General features: G+C 40.1%; 1 protein-coding gene across 3 annotated transcripts in view; it reads left to right on the forward strand.

Moving 5' to 3' along the window:
- The first annotated feature begins 5,405 nt into the window (after window positions 1-5,405).
- Window positions 5,406-26,687, forward strand: part of NFATC3 (nuclear factor of activated T cells 3) — a 93,691-nt gene continuing 72,409 nt past the window's right edge. For all 3 annotated transcript variants that reach the window (XM_061387663.1, XM_061387664.1, XM_061387662.1), the window contains exon 1: window positions 5,406-5,508. In XM_061387663.1, the coding sequence (XP_061243647.1) occupies window positions 5,406-5,508 (103 nt within the window). The remainder of the gene's footprint in view (window positions 5,509-26,687) is intronic.

The following is a 26,687-nucleotide window of genomic DNA, read 5'->3' on the forward strand; positions in this document are numbered from 1 at the left end:
TCCTTTTAGAGCTCTGTGTGGAGGGGGGATTCCCCTCTGGGTCAAGGCCTTGTTCCTCTCATCTCCAGTCTGTACTCCTGGCCCTGAGGACCTGAGTCAAGGGTTGGGTGGGTGAGGCCCCTGCCGCAATCCAGGAGCCGTCCCTCCCTGCACCCACACTTGCTCTTCTGTTTGCAGATAAGGATACCACAAAACCAGGGCCTCCAGGAGCCCATCACTCTTTGACCTTGGGCGAGTCACTTCTAGTCCTTGCTGGGCCCAAGAGCCCTTCTCTGAGTGGGATCAGCTGTTCTACTGCCTGAGGCCAGAGGATAAATAGTCTCACCTGGCACTGTGCAGCTAATGGGGTCATTCTATGGTGAGGCTGCCCTAACTTCCCAGGCCAGAGCCTCCAGAGAAAGAGCCCCACCCAGGAGACAGACTGAGGCTTGGTTCAGTCTCAGCCATCCAACTTTAGGCATAATTTATTTCTGATTTTTCCTACAAAAAACTATTTTCAGTCAAAATGCCCCCTTTGCTTTTCCTCATACCCAAATGGAACAGCACAGACAGGTCCCAGGGGATCTACCCTCCAGGCATCCTGAGCTTGTCAGAGCTGGTGGGCCAGGTACCAAGTCCCGAGATCCACTTCCCTGGTTGGGTGGGGCTCTGTCCTCAGACCTCTTCTTCCATCAGTGTGGTTTTCCTGGGGTCGGGGGTTGGGGGGGAGGGTCCCTGCTCTAGAGTGGTCAGGTCTATTTCTGGGCTATGGGCAAGGAAAGGCAGGGGTAGAGGTCAGCTGCTGAGATAGAGGTTAGAGTGTGGGGACTTTCAGGGGCCAGGAAAAGTATCGGGGAGAGGGTGAGTCACAGGGGAGCAAGTATGGGGGCTAGTGTGTGTTTGTTGACTGAGGATGTCCAGCAGAATTCTGCTTGAATATGTTGCCCCTCAAATAGTCTCATTTTAGTACTCCTCAGTGATGCCTGCCCTGGTCTCAGAGAGATGTTAAGACCTGGGACCAACTGGGAGGGCCCAATCAGATCTGAAAGCTGCACCCACTGTGCTCACCATGCTCACCTTAAACTCAGGCCACTTAGATACCCAAACCGCTCTCTGATCTAGTGGCCACCACACTTATCTATCCATTCCAGCCACCTTGATTGAGGACATCCTCTTAATGCATCATATTTTGGGGACACTTTTTTTTTTTTAAGATTTTTTTTTCCATGTGGACCATTTTTAAAGTCTTTATTGAATTTGTTACAGCATTGTTTCTGTTGTTTATATATTTATATATATATATATATATTTTCTGGGTTTTTTTGGCGTGAGGCATGTGGGATCTTAGCTCCCTGATCAAGGATCTAACTCGAACCCCTGGCACTGGAAGGTGAAATCTTAACCATTGGACCACCAGGGAAGTCCCACACATGGTTTTAATATGAGCATGGGAGGAAGAGGGGGGCAGGTCTTATGAAGGCTATAGCAAACAGACTGGACTGGATGCAGTGATGGGTGGGGAATCTCTTGCTCCTGCTGTTCTGCACACTCTGTCCTTCCAGGTGTCACTCCTGCTCAGAAACTCCTCCAGTGCTCTCCACTGCCCTCTGGATTAAGTCCAAACTCCACAGCCTAGCGCTTGAGGACAAAGTGCTGACCCTGTCTTCTTAGCACCCTGTGCTGACTTCAGCAACTAACTTTTCTCGATTGTAGTTTGCTGGTCATATCCCCTCCGCCAGATTGGGAGCTGCTCAAGGGCAGTCCTTGTGCCCCTCTGGCCAGCCTGGGCGTGGGGGTGGGGAGCAGGCACAGAGGAACAATCAAACAAGAGCTTGTGGTGGAGATGGGGAATGTGTGCCATGGAGAGGAAGAACTTTTCTAAACTCTGACTTTTCTCCAAGGCTCCTGTTGTCCCTAATGTGGAACAAGGTGGGCTGGACTGAGCTAAGCTGTACCATCGCTCAGAGGCCACAGGAGAGCCTTCAATGATGAGGGCTCAGGGCCAAGCATGTGGCAGCTGACAAAAGGGATGGTTTCCCTCATCTCAGACCCTGACTGGCATACACACAGGAGGGAGAAGGGACCCACACCATCCCTGTCCATGAGCCTGGCCCAGTCTGGGGTTCTGTCCATTGCACTGGGTCCCTGGGTCTCCTGGTTTTGCACAGGGCTCTCAGGAGGCTGGAGGTGGGTCAGATGGCTGCCTGCCATCTAAAACAGCTTTGGGAGCTGACCTGAATCCTGGCCCTGGGTAAGGAAAAGGGGTAGAGAGAATTTGTGTATAGATGTGTGTTGATTCCTCACTGCCTGCAGGGCTCCCAGCCATTGCCGCCTTTCTTCCAAAGGTGCTAACACTCTTCCTGCAGCTGGTGCTTACTTCTGCCCCAGCCTTCATCACACTCCAGATTAGGGTTCTCAGTCTCCTCCATAGCAGAAACCTTCCCCAAGACATGAGCCCTTTTAAGTGTTCTCCAAGTGCACAGTGGCTGGGAACACAGATGCATCGCTGAACATTTGATGAATGGGTGAATTTCTGCAACCGTCTATAGCTTCTGTGGTCCCTGCCCAGTGGTGGGGCTGGCGGGCCCACGATCTCCCTCCTGTCTTCTCCCTGGCCTGACCGGCTGAGCCCCTGGTTCAGATAAAGTCATATGTGGAGGGCAGAGGGGTTAGATAAAGGTTCATTTTCTCCATCCAGATAACCTGGGAGGTATTGGTGTATGTGTGTGTGTGTGTGGGCAGTAGGGATGACACATCCTGAGACTGCATTATTTTATGATGAGAAAGAGGTGAGGTGGCTAAACTTCTGGGGCCTTTTAGTATACTAAGGGTCGTGTTACATGTAATACTAATTGGTAGACCAAACATCTGCCGGAGGCAGAAGGCTGTAGTGTGATGTCTGGACTCTAAATTCCATACTTAGGCCCTCAAGGTTGGAGATCCTCTGAAGGCAGGACTGCTTATTGGAAGGGTCTTTCACCCACTTAATGCTGTTTGCTCCCTCTCCTTTACTACTGTTGTCTTCTGCCTCGAATCTTCCCTTCCCCCACTCCAAGCCAGAGATTCATTCAGGATTCTGAAATGGAAATCTCCTGCTCTAAACCCTTTTGTGGCTCCCTCCTGCACTCAGGATAAAGTCCAGAGAGCTCACAGTGGCATAAACCACTCTCCCCATTCATCGGGCCTTATTTTTGGCTTTTATTCACTGCATGTACTCTCTGGTCTTTGGAAATCTGTTTTCTGCCTGGAACCATCATGCCCATCTCTCCAGTTCCTACTTAGCCCTGCAGCCAGGGTGATTATGAGTTTCCTCTGAGTTCTTGGCAGAGCCATAATAATCTCTTTGCACAGTGATTAGATTTGCTGGCCTCTCCCTGATGCCTGAAGGGAGATTAATTTATCTCTGCCTCCCCAGGTCCAGCACAGGTACGGGTACAGAGCATAGGGCAGGGAAAGTTTTCTGACTTCAGGGATGAACCAATCCAAGATAGACGTCTCACTGGTCTGGACATGCCCTGTCTTCCTGACCCTAGGCTTATTTGGGCTCTCCCTAGGGTTCCCTGGTAGCTCATGTTGTCAGTCCACATATTGAGACATTTCTTCAGGGTGGTCCACCTTGCCCTCTTCAGTTCAGTCAGTTCAGTTCAGTTCATGCCTGACTCTTTGTGACCCAATGGACTGCAACACCCCAGGGTTCCCTGTCCATCACCAACTCCCGGAGCGTCCTCAAACTCATGTCCATCGAGTCGGTGACGCCATCCAACTATTTCATCCTCTTGTCGTCCCCTTCTGCCTTCAGTCTTTTCCAATGAGTCAGTTCTTCACATCAAGTGGCCAAAGTATTGGAGCTTCAGCTTCAGCATCAGTCCTTCCAATGAATATTCAGAACTGATTTCCTTTAGGATTGACTGGTTTGATCTTCCAGTCCAAGGGATTCTCAAGTCTCTAGCCAGGGGCTTTTTTGTAGACAGTGTAGAATATGCCTGGGCTCTTGCATCTGCCTGAGACCCTGGTTCTTCTGGCAACACACTTCTAGGGATGCTATGCCCTTCAGGGCCTGGAACTAGGAGAGGTAGTCGCTGTCACCTCTCCCAGATTTTGGTTCACCCTGTGCCTTGGAGGAGTCCTAAGTAAACAAGCCAGGCTCAGCGTCCCTGGGCACAGCCTCCACCCCAGGCTCCAGGAGGAGGCGTTAGGTTGTCTCGGGGGAAGACTGGCCCGCTGGGGAGGGGCCGAGAGTTTGAAAACTGTTGATACACTGTCACTTCCTTCCCACTAACAGCCACTCAGTTTGGGTAGTACAGTTACTCCCGCTTAATGGATGTGCATCGGGATGCAGAGGTCACAAGAGCCCTTACAGTGGCGTGAGTTCACGATGGGCTTTCCCATTCCATTAGCCTGACACAGCAGGGGACAGACCCTGCTCCTAGAACTTCGCCAAGGTCTCGAATGTGCCGACTGTCCTCGAGAGAGCAGCTGCTAGGCGGGCTGGCGGGGGTAGACAAAGACTCAGTCGGCGAAGCGCGGGCTCCGCCCCTCAGGGGTGGGTCTGCAGCGACGGGTAACTCAGGCTTGAGGATCGTCGCGCAACCCAGGTCTTCTCCCGCTCCACTCTTGCTTAGCTGGAAGGCCAACCCAGTCCCCGCCCTCTGGAGACTCCGCCATTAAGGTTGGGGTGAAGAGATGAGGGTGTGAGTGATAGCCACATAACCCTCCCCAGCGCTGTTGCTTTCCCAAAACTCAGCCAGCAGAAGTAACTCTGCAGCCGCCAGTCACCGCACCTTTAACCCCAAGGCTCTTAGCGCCCCTTCCCCAGCTAGGGCTCCACCCAAGAAGGAAGGGGATCTCTGATTGGCCGGTAGTGGGCCCTTCAATCTAATTAGAGGGCTATGGACCCCACACTCTGGTACCGGGTCTGGAGGTGATGGAGTAGAGGCCAAACTACAATTCCCAAGAGGTAGCAGGGCTACCCGACTCTCCATGATCACATGGCTTCCTTCTCCGGGAGAGGGAGTCACGCGGTAGGCCGGTTGAGAGGGCGGGGCCGTCGGGCTAGCCCGCGGCGCCAGTGGCCTATGGGCTGCCGGGTCAGACGGGCGCGCGGTAGGGGGCGGGGCCTGGCGCGCGTTACGGCGCGGGAGCGCGCGGGTGGCGGCGGCTTTTGGGGGGGCGGGGAATATCGTCTAAGGCGACCGTGGCAGCTTGGGCACCGACGACTGCCAGTGGCGGCGGCTCGTGGTGCGGCTCGGCGCGCGGCCAGTTTTCGAGTTCGGAACGGAAAGCTCGGCGTCGCGGTCCCCGCCCGGAAAGTTTGCTGCGGAGCCGCGAACTCCTGGCCGGAGCGGCCCGGCATGAAGCGGCGCTGAGGAGCCGCCGCCGCCGCCGCAGCCGCCTGAGGAGGAGCCGCAGCACCCCGGGCCACGCCGATGACTACTGCAAACTGTGGCGCCCACGACGAGCTCGACTTTAAACTCGTCTTTGGCGAGGACGGGGCGCCGGCGCCGCCGCCCCCGGGCTCGCGGCCTGCAGGTGGGTGCCGGGCGGGGCGGGAATGGGGAGCGTCAGCTCTTCTCGCTCGCACGGGCTCGCCCCCTCCCTGGCCCCTTGGTCGTCCCGAGTCTGGTAACGTCGTGTGTGTGTGGGTGTGTGTGTGTGTGGTGAGTAAAGAGCGGATTTAAACCGCTGAGGAGGCGTGTGAGTCGCAGCGACTTGGAAGTGGCTGCGGGCTTGGCTGGAAGCGAACTAGTGGGGACCTGGACTCCGGGGGTTTGGAGGCCGAGGTTCGGGGCCGCTGCCCGGGTGGCGTCTGGTTGTCGCTGCTTTGCCAGCGTGGTGTGAAGGAAATGTCCCTGTGAAGTGTAAGCAGGCTTGGTTTTTCATCTATTCTAAGTGTTAAAAACAATCTCCATTTGAAAGATGCGCATTCTGGAAGTGCAGGAGCTCTCTAAAATTCGTGCTCATGTCTATTTAAATATACTTCGCTAGGAGAGTAATGCTGTAGTGTTAAATTTCCACTTGTGCAAGTTAATGGCTCACATTTAATTAGAAGTGTAACTATAACGGGGCTTTTCTGAAAAATAGGTTTCTATTTTTTTCTTTTTTTTATTGCAGCAGAGTGTTTGGAACATTTTTAAAAGTGGGGTGCCTTGTCCGTAATTCTCCTAGAAAGTTCTGGAAGTCAGTTTTTATTTTCAGAAAAAGCTCACCTCGGAAGATGTTTTGAAGGAGATCCTGTATTGAGTTTAAAGGAGATCGTGAAAGGCTGGGCACCATAATGCTTGGAGGTCAGACCAATCAGGAAATAGAAACAGGATGGCTGGGGACTTGGAACTCTCCTGTGACCTGGTTTGGAATACTGTGGTTCATTAAGTTCAGTTTCCCTATTACTTATGCAAGCGAACTTCAAAAGGGAAATGGATAAGACTAATCCCCCTTTATTCTTTCCGGGTGTTAGGTGAATTACTTAATGTTCATACTGATGTTCAACAGACTGTTCTGTAGGCTTGCATTGAAAAACGTATCAGAACGTATTATATAAAGAATCTCTGCGAAGTATTTGTACTGTATTATCAGTTCTCTTAGGTTTTTTTTTATGTTAGATGTCTTTTTCAAATCCATTGACATCGTTTGAGCACCTGTTATGCTCAGGATGGTGTTTGGTAGTGTTATGATGGGCGCAGAAAGAACTGAGAGGCCCCTCAAGGAACTTGGGAAATGGGATGGAGGCACATAACCCAAATAACTGTGCTACTAGGCTGACTGAATGGTGCAGCTTATGATAGAGGTAGAAACGGGAAAAGTGGCTTTTATGGAGAGGGTTGCATTGAATTGTACTTAGATTATTGGGGTTTAACAAAAAAATACATCGTTTGAATGAGTATTTTCATTATAGAAAATGATATAGTTAATGATGTCAGCAAACTTTTATTGGACACAAACTTGATTGAGAACATGGTATACCAAACAGATGATCCATAAGGATGTTAATCAAACATGTAATAAAGGAGAATCATCATGTAGTTGGAATTGTATGTACATCTCAAACATTAACATTTACAAGCTATGAAAACAGCTTTTTAAGGAATGATTTTTGCCATAAGTCCTCTAAAAAACATTTTGATATGGGTCAAAATCAAAATGGGTCTAGAAGAAGTTAAGATTTGAAACTTGATTAATAACTGGTTTTCCCAAAGTTAAACTTGAGCAGTTTTATTTGTGACAAAACGTCCCTTTTAAAGTAGTCTAGTAGCTATTTTTTTTAAGTCTTAAAAACTTAAGGTAAAATACACATGACACAAACCATTTTTAATTGAATGATTCAGTGGCATTTAGTGCAGTCACAGCATTGTGCAACCACATCTATCTAGTTTCAAAACATTTTCATCACCCTAAAAGGAAACCCCAAACCCATTAAGCAGTTGCTTTTCTTTCTCCCTTGCCCCCTCCCAGTCCCTGGCAGCCCAGTCTCTAATCTGGGATCTGTCTCTATGGGTTTACCTATTCTGGATATTTTATATAAATGGAATCATACATATATGACCTTTAGTGTCTGTCTTCTTTCACTTGGTGTAGTGTTTTTGTGGTTCATCCGCGCTATAGAACATAGCAGTATTTTGTTCCTTTTTATGACTGAATTATATTCTATCGTATATTTATTCCGATTTCTTTATCTATTCATCCATTGATGGACATGAGTTTTTTTCTACTTTTTGGCGGTTGTAAATAGTGCTGCTATGAACACCCACTAGCTAATTTTTAAATTCTTTTGAAAATGATGTGTTAAATGTTCAAAATTAAGGTTTCAAAGTTATTTGTCATATTAATTTTCATTAAAAAATATTTATTTATTTATTAGGCTGTGCTGTGTGATAGTTGAGGCATATGGGATTCTAGCTCTCTAACTCAGGATTGAACTCAGGCACCTGCATGGGAAGTGCAGTCTTAGTCACTGGAGCACCAGGGAAGTTCAAAATTTCATTTTGAAGTTCAAAGTTTCATTTTATTAAGCATAATTAAGAGTGTGTAGTTTGAAGGACTAAGTGGATTAACTAACATCCTTTTAAGATGATAATATGCAGTAACGTGGGCCATGAGAGTAAAATTGCTTACTAGAATTCAGATCAGTATTGGGTCGTGTCAGTGAGTTTGCTTGTGTCTGAGTTCTCTTCCTCAGTGAAGTGGAACATTCCACGAGGGCAGGGATAATATTGGTATCTTGTTTATAGATGCCTAGCACAGTGCCTTTAACATAGTAGGCACCCAGTATTTGTTCAGTTAAGGAAAAAGTACCACTTAAGTTTTGAGTCAGTTGTTTTTTCTTTTTTGTGTGTGGTAAGGGAAGTTTATGAGACTTGTCTTAGTTCTTTGACTTTTTATTGGTCAATACCATAAGATGGCAGATCTTGGTCATTTTGGGTTCCAGGTTTTCCTTCTCTCTAAAGGCTTGAGAGTACTTGTGTCATATCTAAATTTCCATACAGAAGATTTTAAAAAATATTTGGAGGTGGAGAGGATAGTGGATGGAGACTGAGGACAAGGCAAGAAGCTGAATTTAGTGAATATCCTAAGCAAGCTGGTAAAATACAAATGAGATGATTTGACACTGGATAAAGTCAATACATTGTGACTGACTTAAGTTTATTACTTACCAAGGTATTTTGAGATTTTTTTTCCATTAAAGAAAATTTAAGATTCTAGAGTCTTTAGCTTTTTTTTTTTTTTAAAATATGAGGACAGGGTTAACTTTGACATTTTTCCAGTTAAAAGTGAATCAAAATACTATGTTCACATATCCTTTACTTTAATACCTAGTTTGAAAATGAAGATATACCTCATGAGTAAATAGAAAATTTTAAATTGGTGTTTAATGTATTTCGCTAATATTATTTCCCATCATGAAGGGTAGCTTCTGGTGCTCTATTTTAGTGTATTGATATATATTAGTTAGATGTTGTAATAATCTTTATGTTTCAGATTTAAAGTTTCATTCTTAGGATTTGTTCGCTAGTAAACTTGGACTTTCTAGTCCCAGAGGAGAGTCACTGGGAGGAGGGTGTGCTGTAGGTGTGTTGTATTTTATCTGTTGTTCGTTTTTAAAAGGAGAGAAATAGATGGAATATGTATTTTTGTTAGAAATTTACTTTATGGTAAGTGTAGTTTTGTCAGATACCACTTTAATATGCAGCTTTTTCACACATAAAGTTGAGGGGAAATTTTTTTTAATAAAAATTAAAAAATGAATTTGAGAAACTTTTTCTAGATCATTGTCCTAATCTTTAATCTGTAGTGTTTGACTTTGTTTAGTGCTTGGACATCTGATTCATGTATTCTTTATAATTTACTGTCTTTTAGATAATTTCATTTTCTCACTTTTTTGTTTTTATTAAAATTTGTACTCTGTTTTTGTTTCTCTTGTTTTAAATGAGATAATGTATTTAAAGGTCTTAGCACAGTCCTTGGCCCAGTGATACTCAGTAAGTGGTGGTAATTTTTTTTCAAAATGGTAAGATTTTTTAAAAAACACCTGAAAATTGATGATTGATTATTTTTTTATTTCCTCCTATTTTCTAGACCTTTTTTCTATAGTAAACTAAAATATTGAGAGAGAGTAAGGGCAGATGAGAGATCCAGTCTTTTAAACCTTACTAAATGAGTTGGAATATTTGTCTTAAATATTTTTATTTTTTTCTTTTAATTCTATTCCTGTTTTCAATGTTACCTCCTTTCTCATATCTTACTAAATATGTGCACTGAAGGTCACTTGGTTTTAATTACATTTTTCTGCTTACTTGAATTACATTGTCACTAACTCAGGATGGTGTGAAGGATGGTTGCTTTACTGACCATACTAAGTATAATTGGATATTTAAATCAGTATGAAAAAGGGAAGTTGCGTGTATGGTTTCCTGTAGAAATTAATGGTGTGTTTATACAGCACATTAGATACTATAAAGGAAGATTTGATTACTGCTGAACGTTACTTTCATACCATCGGTCAGCTTTTCCCTTAGACTTGAATGCAGTGAGAATATGTATTTGGTGATTGAGTCAATGATAAACGCTTCACCATTTCACTTGGAAAAATAATATTCTGTTTCCTTGACATTTTTCCTGATAGACATAGACAATACTCCTGAGGGTATTAGCAGAATTTTGTGACGGAGATTAGTGAATTAACTGTGTTTTAGTGAGTATGGGGGAAAATTAAGGAAAACATTTTAGTTGTTTTGTTAAAACTTTATCATTGTAAGAGCATTGCTATACCTGTGCTTTCTTAGATTTTCCCATTTGCTGATTGTTTTTGTTGTTGTTTATAGTTGCTCAGTTCAGTTCAGTCGCTCAGTTGTGTCCGACTCTTTGTGACCCCATGGACCGCAGCACGCCAGGCTTCCCTGTCCATCACCAACTCCTGGAGTTTATCCAAACTTATGTCCATTGAGTCAGTGATGCCATCCAACCATCTCATCCTCTGTTGTCCGCTTCTCCTCCTGCCTTCAATCTTTCCCAGCATCAGGATCTTTTCCAGTGAGTCAGCTCTTCACATCAGGTGGCCAAAGTATTGGAGATTCAGTTTCAAATCAGTCCTTCCGATGAACACTCAGGACTGATCTCCTTTAGGATGGACTGGTTAGATCACCTTGCAGTCCAAGGGACTCTCAAAAGTCTTTAGTTGCTCAGTTGTGTCCAACTCTTTTACTACCTCATGGACTGTAACCTGTCAGGTTCCTCTGTCAGTGGGATTTGCCAGTACGGAAAGGTTATTTTGGCATATATTCTAAACTATTACCAGAGATAATACTATAGTAATTTTATTAGATGATATAAAAATTAAAACTTGGGTATTGTGTATATTGCCAAGACACTGCGGGGAGGGTCTAGTAAGGCCTGAAACTTAAGTATTTAAGGGCATTTGAAATATTAAGAAAAGTTGTAGAATTAACTTATTATTATGACTTGCCTTTGGTAGCAACCAATGAACTTTGCCTAAAATTATTGTATGTATTTTTACTGAATTATATCCCAGACTTTGCTTTTGAGTCTTGCTCTGCGTTTATTTTTTCAATGAAGTGTGATCATGAAGACATTTTTGGTAAGAAAATGTGGAGTTCATTGTTCTTCAGAAAAAATGATAAATACTAATATATAAAATGGAAACATTTTAAGAGAAGATAATGAGTTGTGTTACTGATTGTGAAGTTTAATGTATCTTTTACTTACCTTCTTAGTATGTGATTTAGTATGGTGATGTTTTATATTAAATAAGAGGTGGGATTGAGGAAGCCAGAATACATTGAAGTCGATTGCATTACTGCTAAGAGATAGGAAACCTGAGTTAGTTGAGCCTCATTTGATAGAAAGCAGTGGTTTGACTGCTCACAGCAGTAACATAAATAAGGAAGGTGTTGTCTAAAGCTGTTCTAGTGGGTCAGGGGAGTAGACACAGCAGACTTGGCAGTAAGCCTGGCTTCTAAAACAAAATCCAAGTCATCAAATTTGCCCAGGCATGCCATATGAGGTTCAAGTAACAGTGGAATTTAAGAGGAGTAAATTTGTTCAGGGAGGCTTAGGAGAGTCACAAGCAGTAGCAAGCTTTTTTAACAGCCATAATTTTAGCTCATACATAGCATGAGTCTGCATGTATTTCAATATTTCTGGTAATGTTTATAAATTATATAGCATGAGTCTCACCTGTTTGCATGAATTCAGTGGACTTGAGAAGACAGGAACAATTGGATCTGTAAGATTTAAGCAGAATATTCTATGAATTGTCTATGAATTGATAGCTGAACTTTAGTTGTTGGGACAGTTCTAATTAACATATTGATATTCCTGTGTGTAAGGAAAGTGCGTCTTTATGAAAACCTGAAAATCTCAGGTACACTGGAAAAGTCACTCGACGGTTTCATTTTCTTAACAAAATGTATAGTTTCTATTTATCTTATGTTTCAGAAGTGGGTGAGATTTTTAATGTTTTAAAATCTATTTTCAGTGTCTTAAAATTTTTATATTTCTTAATTTTGTATTAAATTTTTATCATCTTTGCTGTTTAATTTGAAAATAGGATTATGTGAGCTTTGAAATTATAACTTTTTTTAAATAATGTTGATTTATGTCACATGTAAAAATATTTCTAAAAACATTTTTACATCATCGGCCAGAACACTTTTATTGGACAGTTTGTGAGTCATACTTAAATGTAAATATTTTTCAATATTAGTTTAAAATAAAAGTATTTTTAAATTAAAAAAATAGCATTCAGGAAAAATATGACATTCAGAAATTGTTGAAGCTAGATGATGGATATATGGGAATTCATTATAATATTCTGTATTTTTATGTATGTTTTAAAATTTCTATAATAGAAAGTTTTAAAATGACAAACTCTTCAAGGCTCTCTATTAGGATAAGAAGAATATTCACTTAAAAAGTAGCATTGTGAAGTTGATAGAATTTGCTGTGGCATGTACTTTTTTTGAAAACTGGCTTAACAAAAGCTAGTTGTGGTATGTCTGATTTCCAAAACCCATTTCTCTCTTTGGGTAGAATTAGCAGTGGGATGTTGGTGGTGTACATAAATAGGAAGGAAACTGATCTTGTGATGTGCTTTTGAGTAGGTATTTTTTAGTTTTTCTAAGTAGTTTTTCTAAAATATTTTCTAAGTAACTACATGGGATCAGAAAAATTCACTTAATGTTTAATGATTTAATGGCTTGAAATTTAAAAGTTTTTTAATGTTTGAAAAGTTTTAATATTTGACCATGTTGCTTATATCCATCAGTCTAATACTTATTAAGTATTGTTAATCTCTTGAAGTTTTAAATTTATTATGAAATGAAACTAGATAACTTGATCTTAATTTTAAGACTAGATTTTAAATCTTAGTGGGTAGTCTTTCCCTTCTCCAGGGGATCTTCCCAACCCAGGGATTGAACCCAGGTCTCCTGCATTGCAGGCGGATTCTTTACCATCTGAGCCACAAGGGAAGCCCTATATGTAATTAGTAGAGATTAATTCACAAAAATAATGCACATATAAATTCTTTTGATTGTGTACCTTTCAGAGCAAAGAAGATTTGAAATTTTTATCTTAGGTTTTGCCATTTATGAATCATACTGAATTCTAAAGGAATATAAGTTTTAACCTTGTCCTTTGTATAAAGAAAGTCTTTGGGGAAAATACAGAAAGTTGTATTTAAATGTTACTTTTTAGGGACTTCCCTGGTAATCCAGTGGTTAAGAATCCACCTGCCAATGCAGGGGACACAGGTTCGATCCCTGGTCCAGGAAGATTCCACATGCCACTGGGCAACTAAGCCTGTGCACCACAACTACTGAAGCCCACGCGTGCTCTGCACACCATAGTGAAGACCCAGTGTAACGTAAATAAATAAATGAAATTATTTTTTAAAAGTTACTTTTTAATTTTTTATTGTTGTATAAGCATTTTAAGGAAACTTGATATTTCCTCTGCCAGCAACATTTCCTTATAGTTTTCACTTCCTTTCAGTAAAGGTTCAGTGAAGAATGACATTCAGAAATTGTTGAAGTTACATGATAAATATATGGGGACTAATTATACTGTATTCACTACTTTATGTTTGAAAATTTCTATAATAGAGAGTTTCAAAACCTTTAGACCATGATGCAGAGTAATAAATTTTGTTTTGAGCCAGCAAACAGATACTTGTTTAAACAAAGAAAACTGAGACGAAAGTGTCAATAAAGTAGCATTTACCTTTATTCTGGCATTACTTTCATATTTTCTTTTTCGTTAATTTTAAAACATTGTTGGTCATGTCTCACTAGTAGATAACTACCTTCAGTATGAAAAACTGAGCTCTAAAAGATGGTTTCATATTTCTGATTATATTAAAACTGGTAGGTCATTGACAAGTTATTATTATTCAAGCCATATTTCCTATGTCTGTAGTTCTTTAATACAATACAAAAAAATATTTTTTATTGTGGTTGTCATGGTCGTCAAGGGGGGAGAGGAGGGAGAAGGATGGACTGGGGATTTGGGGTTGGTAGATGCAAACTATTATATTTAGAATGGATAAACTACAAGGCCGTACTATATAACTATATCCAGTCTCCTAGGAACAATCATAATGGAAAAGAATATTTAAAAAAGAATGTATATGTATGTAACACTGAGTCATTTTGGTGTAAGATTGGCACAGCATTGTAAATCAGCTCTACTGATTTACATTATTTTTTTGTTGAATTAGCATATTGCTGTCTTTTTATTTCATATACAGCATATTGCTGTATTTTTATTGCTGAATTTTGCCACTTCCTGAAAATGAGTTATATCTCCCCCTTTCTCTCCGCTCTTTGTTCTAACTCAAGTCTTGTCAGCTTCTATTTGGATTTATGTAGTTTTCTCTTCATATTTTATTCCCTAATTCAATTTTAAAAGTCACAGCTAAAATTATCTTTGATTCCTGCTCCCTTCTGTCTGTAACCTGCCTCTAAACTGGTTTTCCTCACTGTGCTTTACCTTTTTTATATCCCTTACTCTATACATTAATATAACATTCTCTTTATTAATATTAGTTTTATAAATTATTATCATCTCGTTTCAGGCCCAGTATGAAATCTTTCTTTCTACCTATTTGTCCGAACTGCCTCTGCCAGCCACATATTGTTTCATAGTCTCTTTTGTGATACAGTTTAGAAACATTATTTTGAGGTAGTATTGAACTAGGTCTGGGTTCTAAATTCATATCCATTGCTAGTTGAGTGACACTGCCAAAAAGGACAGAATAATTTCAGGCTCATTTTATTCTTTCATTTTATAAGAGAGGAAACGTAGGTTCAAGTTGGCTTGTCCAGGGTCATTTAACTAATTAGTTACAAAACAGAGGCCCGGGATCTCTGGCTCCTAGTTTTTGTTTTTCTTTAGTAAATTGCTTAATTTCTACTTGAAAATCCTGAACTTTTTTTGCCTAGCCTGTAATTTTCATCATTTTTGTAGCTTCTGTTTTTTTGTATGTGGTGTTAAGTAAATACTTAACCCAACTTTATTGAGTACTATTATATGCAAATTATTTATATATATATTATTTCTAAGTCTTATGATAACCTGAAGAGGTAGGTACTATTTCCATTTTACCTGAGGAAGCATAAATGAAGGTAGATTTGACCATCTAGAAAGTAGAAGGGTTGGGATTTGAACCCTGGTTTTCTGACTTGGGCTCTTTCTGGTATTTCCCTTGCCTCTCTACCCCAGAAAGAGTTCAAGTACAGAAATAGTTTTCCCTTTGGTAAAACCAGGACTCATGATGAGCACATGGAATCAAACGTACCTGAGGCAGAGTTACCTATGTGCCTGTGACTAGACTTTCTGCTTTGGGCTCAGAGTGGACACTTGAGGAATGCCTCTTGCTCCTGCCTGCTCTAGACATTTTTAAATGGTAGCTGTAGTACAGCCAGACCAATAAAGGGTACCACGCAGCTAACCATGCTCGGCCAAAATTTGGCTCTCTTGGATTTCTTTCCTTCCTTATGGATCTGGAGGTCGAGAAGTCATACTTTCTAGGTTTTAAGTAGTGAGGATTTCGTCTTTTCTCTTTGGTAATTCTCTCCCAAGTTGTCCTAATTAGGGTCTGGCTTGTGGCCTTTGCAGGCCAATTATGCACTTCTTAAAATTTAAAGCACTTTTAGATTTGTCATGAAAATTACCCTAAACCTAAATTAGACAAAAGTTCAAAATTTTAAAAATGCTAAATTACTAGTTAAGATAGTTTTTTTTTTTTTTTAATTTAAACATTTTGCTTTCAAATGTTTCAGCAGGTACATAAGTACTACTTATTTGGTTGAATTTAGAACTGAAGTGAAACTGCTCTACCTTCTATAGCCGCTAGTGCTGACACACATTTTTGCCTTGATGTTTTGATCAGTGTGCCATCTGCCACTTAATCTTATCTCCCAAGATCAGTACTGCCTTTGGGCTTCTCTTTGTCTACTACCTATTTCTTTTTACATACACTCTTATGACTCTAACCAGAACTCTCCTTTCAGAGCAAAAGCAAGAAGGTTCTTTTGTTATGTTACCTGGTACATGTTGACTGATCATTGTTTTGAAACTTGGTTTGATTTTTTATCATCTGATCACTGTTTAGAGGAAATAGTAGTGCTTTTTATTTTCTAGTTTAAACATATGCAAAATAGGTATGTTTGGGGTTGACATTTGGTGAGGGCAGGGGAAGAGACACAAACACTGACCTCACATGCTTCTTTTTAAGCATGAGGACGGATTTTTCCAGAAGTCTAAAGCAAATATAACCTCTCATTTCATTGACCAAAATTGGGTTACATTCCCTTTCCTAAATTAGTAACTAGTAAAGACAAATGGAATTATTCTTAGCCAACCAGGCCCATCCCTTGGCCTGAGGAGGTGATTGGCTTTCCCTGAAGTACAAGGCTGCACAGGAGAAGAGTGGATACATGGCAGAAAACCTGTTAGGAGGAAACGGATGCTGGGGGCAGAAGGTTTGAGATCCTCCAAAATAATCCTCTGCTTTTTCTATCCACAGTATGCTAGCAGTTGAGGAACTTTAAAATGTAGATGTGACTTTTCCTTTGCAATTACTTTTACTGGCACTTGAGTTTCTTGCTTTGTCAAAGTTCTTCTGGTAGACAGGGGAGCCTATATAAGTGCAGGGAAAGAGGATGAAGTATGGCTAGTAAGTTTCTAGTGGGCTTGGTATCTGGTGGATGGCATATATGAGGCACCAAATCATGTTCCTTGTATGGTACAAATGGAATCAAATGGTCTTGCAGACATACAGAAACATAAGGAAAGAACCTTCTAGTTGAACCAATCCCAGTTTTAAAAAATTTTTATTTATTTTTTAATTGAAGGATAATTGCTTCACAAAATTTTGTTGTTTTCTGTCAAACATCAGCATGAATCAGCTATAGATGTATGTCCCTTCCCTCTTGAGCCTCCCTTCCCATCCCACCTCTTTAGGTTGATACAGAGCCCCTGTTTGAGTTCCCTGAGACATACAGCAAATTCCCATTGGTTATCTATTTTACATATGATAAGTGTAAATTTTCATGTTATTCTCTCCATACATCTCCATACCTCTCCTCTTCTCATGTCTATAAGTCTGTTCTCTACGTCTGTTTCTCCATTGTTGCCTTGCAAATAACTTCATCAGAACCATCTTTCTAAACCAATCCCAATTTTTAAAAATAGACATAGTAAAGTATTTTTTACATGCTTTATGTATTTACCTGATCTGTCTGTGTAGATATCTATCTAGTTGTCTGTCTGTCTTTTGGTCTTGCCTTGTGACTTGCAGGATCTTAGTTCCCTGACCAGGGATTGAACCTTGGCCCTTGGCAGTGAAAGTGCAGAGTCCTAACCACTGGATCCCAAGGGAATTCTTCATAAATGCTTTTAAAAGTATTTTATTTCATCCTTTATCTTTAAAGCTAGTCTAAAAATAACTAACACTTGTTAAAAGATAAAACAAAAGGATATGCATGGGGAAGAGAAAGTAGAAACCAGACAGGGATGTTGTATAAGATCTCAGAGTAACTGAGTGGGAAGGGACCTCTAGATCATTAGCTGAGTGAATATACTAAAATGTTCAGTCTTTTAATATAGTTTACTGTGTCAATATTATTACGTATGAATATGATTCAGTTTATTGGAGTGGATGTATACTAAATACAGCAGTAATACAGGTATAGAGAAGGCCCTCTGAGAACATAAATGACAGTTTAACTTGGAGAGGTCACAGAAGTTAAAGTTAAGCTGAATCCAATAGGTTTATTTGCCTAGATAGGGCAGGAAGTACACTTCAGGCCCACTTCCAAAAACACAAGTTAGTGTGGTCCTTTCTTGTTGGAAGATGAGGCTGTAGTATCCAGATGTGGCTGGAAAAGGAGAGCCTGTTGTGCTGTATTAAGGAGCTGGATTTTAGACTGAAGACAGGGAGCTCTCAAAGAATTCCAAGCTGGACAAGAATGTCAGATTTATGACTTAAATCTCTCTGCTACACTGCGGATAATGGACTGAATAAGGCAGGAATGGAGGCAAAAGCGGTGTTGTGTCTGAGAAATGAAATGGGCAGAGGTGTAGAGATGGCAAGTTGGGAATGACGCTGAGATAGATTTAGGGGAAAGCAATCAAAAGGACCTGGTATCAGCTGAATAAAGAGAGGAAAGAGACTAGGATTATTTCTTTTTTTCTAATTTGGGTCAATTGTGATAGGAGAAGCAGATTTGGAAATAGGAAGGGGGAAAGTGATTTATTTTAATAAAATATACCAGGCACTGTGAAAAGTCTGGGAGGCTTATATACTGTTTTATCAAAGAGTGGAAAAATATGGAGAAGAGACTAGACGAAGTAAAAAAGGGGTTTGGGCTTTTGGTGGGGTTTACATTATGGGAAGGTGACTAGGAAATGTATTATAAATGTTGTTTTTGTAAGATTTGTTGTGCAGTTAAGAGTAGTTCTCTTCGTGGTATGGGAGAGGGGAACACCTTTACAAAGGGAAATTTATGCCCAGCTTTTGGGCAGAAAGGGAGAGAGAGGATAGAGAGGTTTTCCTGTTTGCTATTTTTCAGTTGACTTCAGCTCAAATAATCCTTATGCCAAAGTAGCATATTTTGGAATAGCATATTCTGATCTCCTTCAATAATAAACTATTTATTTGAATTGTGCTATTTGATGTGTTTTGACACATGTGTACCTATGAAAATTTCATCACATTAAAGATGGTGAACACATCCATCACCTCCGAAAATTTCCTTGTATGCTTTGTCATCATTCCCACACCCTCACCTTTCCCCTTTTCCCAGACAGCCACTGAAATCACTATAGAAAACATATAAATGGAATCATGAAGTATATAGTTTTGGTTTTTTGTTGTTGTTCTAGTTTCTTTCATTTGGCATTGTTATTTTGAGATTCACCCATGTTAGTGAGCATATCAATAGGTCATTCATTCTTACTGGAGAATAGTTTCCATTCTATGCATATCCCACAATTTGTTTATCTGTTCACCTCTTGATGGACTTTTGGATTGTTTTGGCTTACAAATAAAACTTATGAACGTTATGTATAAGTCTTTGTGTGGGCACTTATTTCCTTTACCCTTAAATCTGTGGTTGGTCATATCGTAGGTGTAAGTTTAACTTTTTGAGAAACTGATAAACTGTTTTCCAAACTGGATGTATCATTTCACAAACCTTACTAGCAGTGGAAATGTACATTTCCACATTTTCACCAATGTCTGAATTGTAGTTTTAGTTCTAATAGGTGCATAGTAGTATTTCCTTGTCTTTTTATATTTCCCTAATGACTAAATGCTGTTGAACATATTTTTATGTGCTTTTTCGCCATCTGTATGTCTTTTTTGGTGAAGTGTCATTTAAATCTTTTGCATACTTAAAAAAGCTTTTTATTTCAAAATAATTGTAGATTCACAGAGTGTTGCAAAAAATAGAGGGAGTTTCTGAGTATCCTTTACTCAGTTTCTTCTAATGATAAACTCTTGCAAAACTATAGTATAATATCAAGACCAGGAAAATGACATTGCTGCAATCCACCAGACTTATTCACTTGTTCCCATTTTTACGCACACTGTCTGTGTGTCTATGTGTGTAGAAAATGTTACATAAATTGAGTCATACAGTGTTTAACCTTTTGAGCCATTCTGATGTGTGTGTAATGACATCTTATTGTGGTTTTAATTGATATACCCCTAAAGGACTACACTATTAAGCATCTTTTTAAATCATCCGTGTATAATTTTTTGGTCAAGTGTCTGTTCAAGTCTTTGCATCCTTTAAATTGTTTTTTATTGTTGAGTTTTGAGAAGTCTTTTTTTAAACACAAGTCTTTATCAGATGTATGCTTTACAAGAGTTTCTCCTAATCTGTGGCTTGTCTTTTCATTAACTGTCCTTTGCAGAGGTTTTTAGTTTTGATGACATTTGTTCCTTTATGGATTATACTTTTGATATTATAGCTGAGAAATTGTGCCTAACCTATATAACAAAAAAGAAGCAGACCTCATAGAGAAGAAACTAGTAGTTAACAGTGGAGAGAGGGAAAGGAAGAGGGGCAATAGAAGGGTAGAGCATTGACAGGTAAAAAATATTAGATAGAAAATAAGCTACAATTATATATTGTACAACATGGGGAATATAGGCTTCCTTGGTGGCTCAGAGGTTAAAGTGTCTGCCTCCAATGTGGGAGACCTGGGTTCGATCCCTGGGTCGGGAAGATCCTCTGGAGAAGGAAATGGTAACCCACTCCAGTATTCTTGCCTGGAGAATCACATGGACAGAGAAGCCTGGTAGGCTACACTCCACGGGGTCGCAAAGAGTCGGACACGACTGAGTGACATCACTTCACTTTTAAAAGAAATAAAATAAATTGCAAGGAAAAAAAGAAATCTTTGCCTAACCTGAGTTCACAAAGATTCTCTCCAAGGTTTTCTTTTGGAAGTTTTATAGTTGGGGTATCGTATTTAGGTCTGTGATCTATTTTGATCTATCTATTAATTTTTTGTGTGTGTGGTGTGAGGTATGGACCGAAGCTCACTGTTTTTGCATATGGATGTCCAGTTCTTCCAGCCCTATTTCTTGATAAAGCTGTCCTTTCCCCCACTGCATTGCCTTTGAACTTTTTTGAAAACTCAGTTGACCATATATGTATGAGCTTATTTTTGGACTCTGTTCTGTGTTAAGCTGTGTGTCTGTCCTTTACCATTACTATACTGTCATTTCTGTACCTTTATAATACTCTTGAAATCAGATAGTCATTTTTTCCAAATTTGTTCTTTTCTAGATTGTTTTGGCTCTTCTAAACCTTCTACCTATCCGTATAAATTTTAGAATCTGCTTGCCATCTTCTACAAAAATGCCTAGTAAAATTTTAACTAGGATTATGTTGAATCTATAGACCAGTTTCAGGAGAACAAATATCAGTATTGAGTCTTTAAATCCACAAATGTCTCTCTTCATTTATTTTATTAAATATCTTTATTATTTTATTATATTGCTATTATTTAATTTTAACAACAGTTTGGAGTTTCTCGTGTACAAGTCTTATACATTTTTTGTCTGATTTATCCTTATGTAGTTAATATTTTTTGATGTTATTGTAAGTGTTGTTATGAATATTCATGTACAGAGTTTGTGTGAGACCTTTGTTTTCATTTCTCTTGGGCATATACCTGAGAGTGGAATTGCTGGATCATAAAATTCTATGTTTAACCTTTTGAGGAACACCAAACTATTTTTAAAAGAGCTGCACCATTTTATATTCCTGTTAGCAGTGTATGAGAGTTCCAGTTTCTCTACATCCTTGCTAATACTTGTTATTTTTCCATTGTGTTTTCTCAGTGTGCTTTTGATTTTCATTTCTTTAATTACTAATTATGTTGAGCATCTTTTCATGTGTTTACTGGCTACTTTTACATCTTCTTTGCTGAAATGTATATTCAAGTCCTAAATATATTTCCATTTTTAAATAGGGTTGTTTGTCTACTTGTTGTTGAGTCTTAAGAATTCTTTATATATTCTGGATACTTTTTGAGATTATATCATACGCTTGTAAAACAGTACATTCTTTTTGCATTGTATGCATTCCATCCTGGAATTCCCCAAACTCCTTGTTGATTTTTTAAAATTTGCATAGGTTAAAGTTTAATTCTTTGTGATGTACAGTTCTTTGGGTTTTGGCAAATGCATAGAGTTACTTATTCCTTACCTGAATACCATAAAAAACAGATGCGTTATTTTAAAAATTCACCCACTCCTTCTTTCCTTTGTGTCTGGTTTCATTCACTTTGCAAAAAGCATTTAAGATTCATTCATGTCATTGTATGAAGAAATATTTAGTTCCTTTTTATCACTGTAAAGTATTCCATTGTATGGATGTATCACAGTTAGTTTATCTACTTACCTGTTGAAAGATGTTTTGGTTCTTCTTGATATTTGGCAGTTAATAAATCTTCTGTAAAGAGTCACATACAGGATTTTGTGTGACCGTAAGTTTTTAATTCACTTGGTCTTCTCTTACAATCATGTTTCGGTTTCATTAATTTTTCTCTATTCTCTTCTTTCATCTTCATCATTGCTTTTCAAACAGAATTTTAAGAAAGAGGAGTGGTTGATGTATCTGTTTCTTCAAGGAGATCAACAGAGGTGCAGTGAATGGATGAGACTTGAAGCCAGATGATGTTAAAGAGTGAAGAAGTGGTGACAGTGACAGTACATTATTCTTTTTAAAAACTTAGTTTCTGGAGCAGAGTCTTTCAGCTTTGGCATTACTGACATTTTGGACTAGATAATTCTTTGTTTTAAAGGGGGCTGAGGAAATTCCCTGGTGGTCCAGTGTTTGGTACTTATGCTTCCATTGCAGGGGGCCCGGGTTCGATCCCTGGTTGGGGAACTAACATCCCATGAGTTGCATGGTGCAGCCAAAAAAATAAGTAGAGGTGCTGAGTTGTGTATTGTAAGTTCTTTAGTAGCATTTTTGGTCCCTGTATGCCAGTTGTAGCCCTCTAGTTATGACAGTCAAAAATGCTTCTAGACATTATCAAATGTTCCAGGAGGGCAGAATTGTTCATTATGAGAGGCTATTGTTTTAGAGGAAGGAGAGAGAGAAGACCCTAAAGAAGAACTCATATCAAGGAAGCTTTTTTTTTTTTTAATTACTTATTTATATTTAGCTGTGCTGGGTCTTCATTGCTGCTCCAGCTTTTCTCTAGTTGTGGAGAGTAGGGGCTACTCTCTAGCTGCATCGCACAGCTGTCTCATTGTGGTGGCTTCTCTTGTTGTGGAGCATGGGCTCTAGGGCACGCAGTTTTCAATAATTGCAGCGCATGGGCTCAGTAGTTGCAGTTTCTGGACTTTAGAGCACAGGCTTAGTAGTTGTGACTCAAGGGGTTAGTTGCTCCTTGGCATGTGGGATCCTCCTGGACCAGGGATCAAACCTGTGTCTGCTACATTAGCAGGAGGATTCTTTACCACTGGCCATCAGGGAAGCCCTTAGGGAAGCTTTTTAAAGGAAGTAAGAGATTGAGGGGAGTAGCGAGTAAGAAAAAGAGAGAAGGGGAAGGTTGAAGTTATAAAAGAGAAGGTAGCTGATGGAACTTGGGTATGGAATTTAGATCAGAGGTGGGGAGAGTAGGTTTATATCTGAGACAAGGCACTTTTTATGAGGAAGGAAATGAAAAGATGATTGTAGAATTTGTATAGATATATATTTTTTTGAGGGTGATATGGAAGATCCTCGCTTTCTGCTACCTTTGTCAAGTAGGGTCAAGATCCCTTGCTAAATGAGGTGTCACTATGGAGAAGATGACTGAAGAGATGAGAGGTTTGGGATATGGTAAATAAGGGAGGGAGCTGAGCAGGAAAAACTGATGAAGGTAAGACAGCTAGTAAGTGGTAGATTTGACTTTAAGGCAGTTTTCTCCGTTGTAGTTTTCTCCTTTAAGTCCCCCATTTAGGCTTTTTTAAAATTAATTAGTTTTTGGCTCTGCTGGATCTTCATTGCTGCACTCGGGTTTTCTCTGGCTTAGGTGCGTGGGCTTCTCATTGCAATGGCTTCTTGTTGCAGAGCACCAGCTCCAGGGCATGCAGGCTTCAGTAGTTGCAGCTGTAGAGCCGTGGGCTGAGTAGTTGTGGTAATGGGCCTAGTTACTCCATGGCATGTGACATCCTCTCGAACCAGGGATTAAACCCGTTGTCCCTTGTATTAGTAGGCAGACTCTTAACCACTGGACCACCAGGGAAGCCCTGTGGTCATTACTGTTCTATGTACTTCAGTTCAGTTCAGTGACTCAGTCGTGTCCGACTGTCTGCAACCCCATGGACTGCAGTACGCCAGGCTTCCTTGTCCATCACCAGCTCCTGGTGCTTACTCAGACTCATGTCTTTTGAGTCGGTGATGCCATCCAACCTTCTCATCCTCTGTTGTCCCCGTCTTCTCCTGCCTTCAATCTTTCCCAGCATCAGGGTCTTTTCCAGTGAGTCAGTTCTTTGCATCAGGTGGCCAAAGTATTGGAGTTTCAGCTTCAGCATCGGTCCTTCCAATGAATATTTAGGACTGATTTCCTTTAGGATGGACTGGTTGGATCTCCTTAGCGTTCAAGGGACTCTCAGGAGCCTTCTCCAACACCACAGTTCAAAAGGATCAAATCTTCGGCGCTCAGCTTTCTTTATGGTCCAACTCTCACATCCATACGTGACTACTGGAAAAACCAAAGCTTTGACTAGACAGACTTTTGTTGGCAAAGTAACGTCTCTGCTTTTTAATATGCTGTCTAGATTGGTCATAACTTACTTTCCAAGGAGCAAGCGTCTTTTAATTTCATGGCTGCAGTCACCATCTGCAATGATTTTGGAGCCTGAAAAAATAAAGTCTGACACTGTTCCCACTGTTTCCCCATCTATTTGCTATGAAGTGATGGGACCAGATGCCATGATCTTTGTTTTCTAATTGTTGAGTTTTAAGCCACCTTTTTCACTCTCCTCTTTCACTTTCATCAAGAGGCTCTTTAGTTCTTCTCTTTCTGCCAAAAGTGTGGTGTTATCTGCATATCTGAGGTTATTGATATTTCTCCCGGCAATCTTGATTCCAGCTTGTGCTTCATCCAGTCAGCGTTTCTCATGATGTCCTCTGCATATAAGTTAAATAAGCAGGGTGACAATATACAGCCTTGACGTACTCCTTTCCCGATATGGAGCAGTCCATTGTTCCATGTCCAGTTCTAACTGTTGCTTCCTGACCTGCATACAGATTTCTTAAGAGGCAGGTCAGGTGGTCTGGTATTCCCATCTCTTGAAGAATTTTCCACAGTTTGTTGTGATCCACACAGTCAAAGGCTTTGGCATAGTCAGTAAAGCAGGAGTAGATGTTTTTCTGGAACTCTCTGGCTTTTTCTATGATCCAGCGGATGTTGGCAATTTGATCTCTGGTTCCTTTGCCTTTTCTAAATCCAGCTTGAACATCTGGAAGTTCATGGTTCAAGTACTGTTCTGTGTACTTAAACTGATTCATTCCTAAGGTCTCCTCCAGGTGCCTGAATCTCTTCTCAACACTTTCAGAAACATTAGTTGGTCTATCAATTTTATTTTCTTAGAAATTTCTCTCTTAGAGCCTTCTAAATTTCTCAAACCTGGACTGGTTGTACAGCTTAGGCAGTTGTACGTCTGTCATTCTGAGATCTCTCTTCTGCATCATCTTAAGGAGTCCCTTTGCCTTTTATTGCGTCACCTGTTTCTTGGCTATATATCATATATCCTCCTTTTGCTTGGTTACTTCACACTCATTTTGGTGGAGTATTTACTCCAGGAGCATGTGAGAGGTAATGGGAGGTAAATATTCAAGAGCTTACATATGGGTTGACCAGAAAGTTTGTTTGGGTTTTTCTGTATGATGTTAATGGAACTTTCTGGCCAACCCAATGTTTTTAAATGTCTATATTCTCTCCTCACACTTCATTATTCCTGGTTTTAGATATCTAGATTAAATATAATTTTTTCTCAAGTTTTTGAAGGTATAGCTCTCCATTTTTCTTCTAGCTTCCAGAATTGCTTTTGAGAAGTCTGATGACATTCTGATTTCTGTGTTCTTCATGTGTAACCTTTTTCTCGCCTTCCATTTTTAGAGTTTTTCCTCTTAGTTCTTTGTATTCTGAAATTTAATGATGATGTGTATCAGTCAGGATCTGTTTTTCACCCATTGTTCTGGACTCTTCGGTGATCCTTTATTCCTCTTCATTTTTCTATTCTCTTCTTCTGGAACTTAAAAAAGTTTTAGCTGGATCTCCTGGACCAATTCTGATATTCTCTCCCATTTCCTATTTGTCTTTTTGCTGAACTTTTTGGGTGAATTTCTTCAACTTGATCTTTCAGTTTTTCTTTGAGCCTTTCATTTGTTATTTTTAATTCCTAGGGGCTCTTTCTTTTATCTTTTTAAGTAACCATATGTTCTTGTTTTGGGGTTGCAATATCTTCTTTTTTCTCGGAGGTTGTTGAGATGAGTTTTATTGTTGAGATTTCCATCTTACTGCATAGTCTTTTCCCTCCATATTTCTTTTCTTCTCTACTTGCCTCTGTCTTTAATGTTGAAGCTTTTCTTGGATCTTTGATGATCTTTGGCTATTTGCTTGTTATTTTTTTTAATGGGGCACCAAAATCTTAATGGCAGTTGCATGATCACAAGTGGCACTTGCTAACTGCAGGCCTCATTATAGGGTTTTTGCTAGGTCAGCTGTGCGGTCAGTGTGTTGCTTGCAGAGTATAAGTCCATTGTACTATGACAAGGGAAGAAAAAGTCCTGGGGGTTTCAATATACATGTTTTTAGAGAGACTTTTTAGTTCCTCACTCTGTTTTTGGTTACTGGCTCTCAGTTATCTTGTTTTACTTCTTCAGAAAATCTCTAGCCTTCTGCCTAGAGGGACAGTCGTCCAGTAGTGCAGAGTTAGGAGGTATGTGAAACTGGGGAGGTGATTAGTGACTCACTAAATAAGTAAACTTTGTGTCAATCTTGTTTTCAACTTTGCCTTCCTGTCTACTTCCAAAAGTACCTGGTAGTGTATTTCCTGAGTGTTTGGATTTCTTTATTGGAAATAAGTTTTCTTTTCCCTGTCGTTGGCTTAAGATTTAGCTTTTTCAGGTGCTAAATCAGTTACCATGTGTCCTGCATTCCAGCTTCTAAAAGTT

This window comes from Bos javanicus, chromosome 18 (genome assembly GCF_032452875.1).
Source record: "Bos javanicus breed banteng chromosome 18, ARS-OSU_banteng_1.0, whole genome shotgun sequence".
Taxonomy (NCBI): Eukaryota; Metazoa; Chordata; class Mammalia; order Artiodactyla; family Bovidae; genus Bos; species Bos javanicus.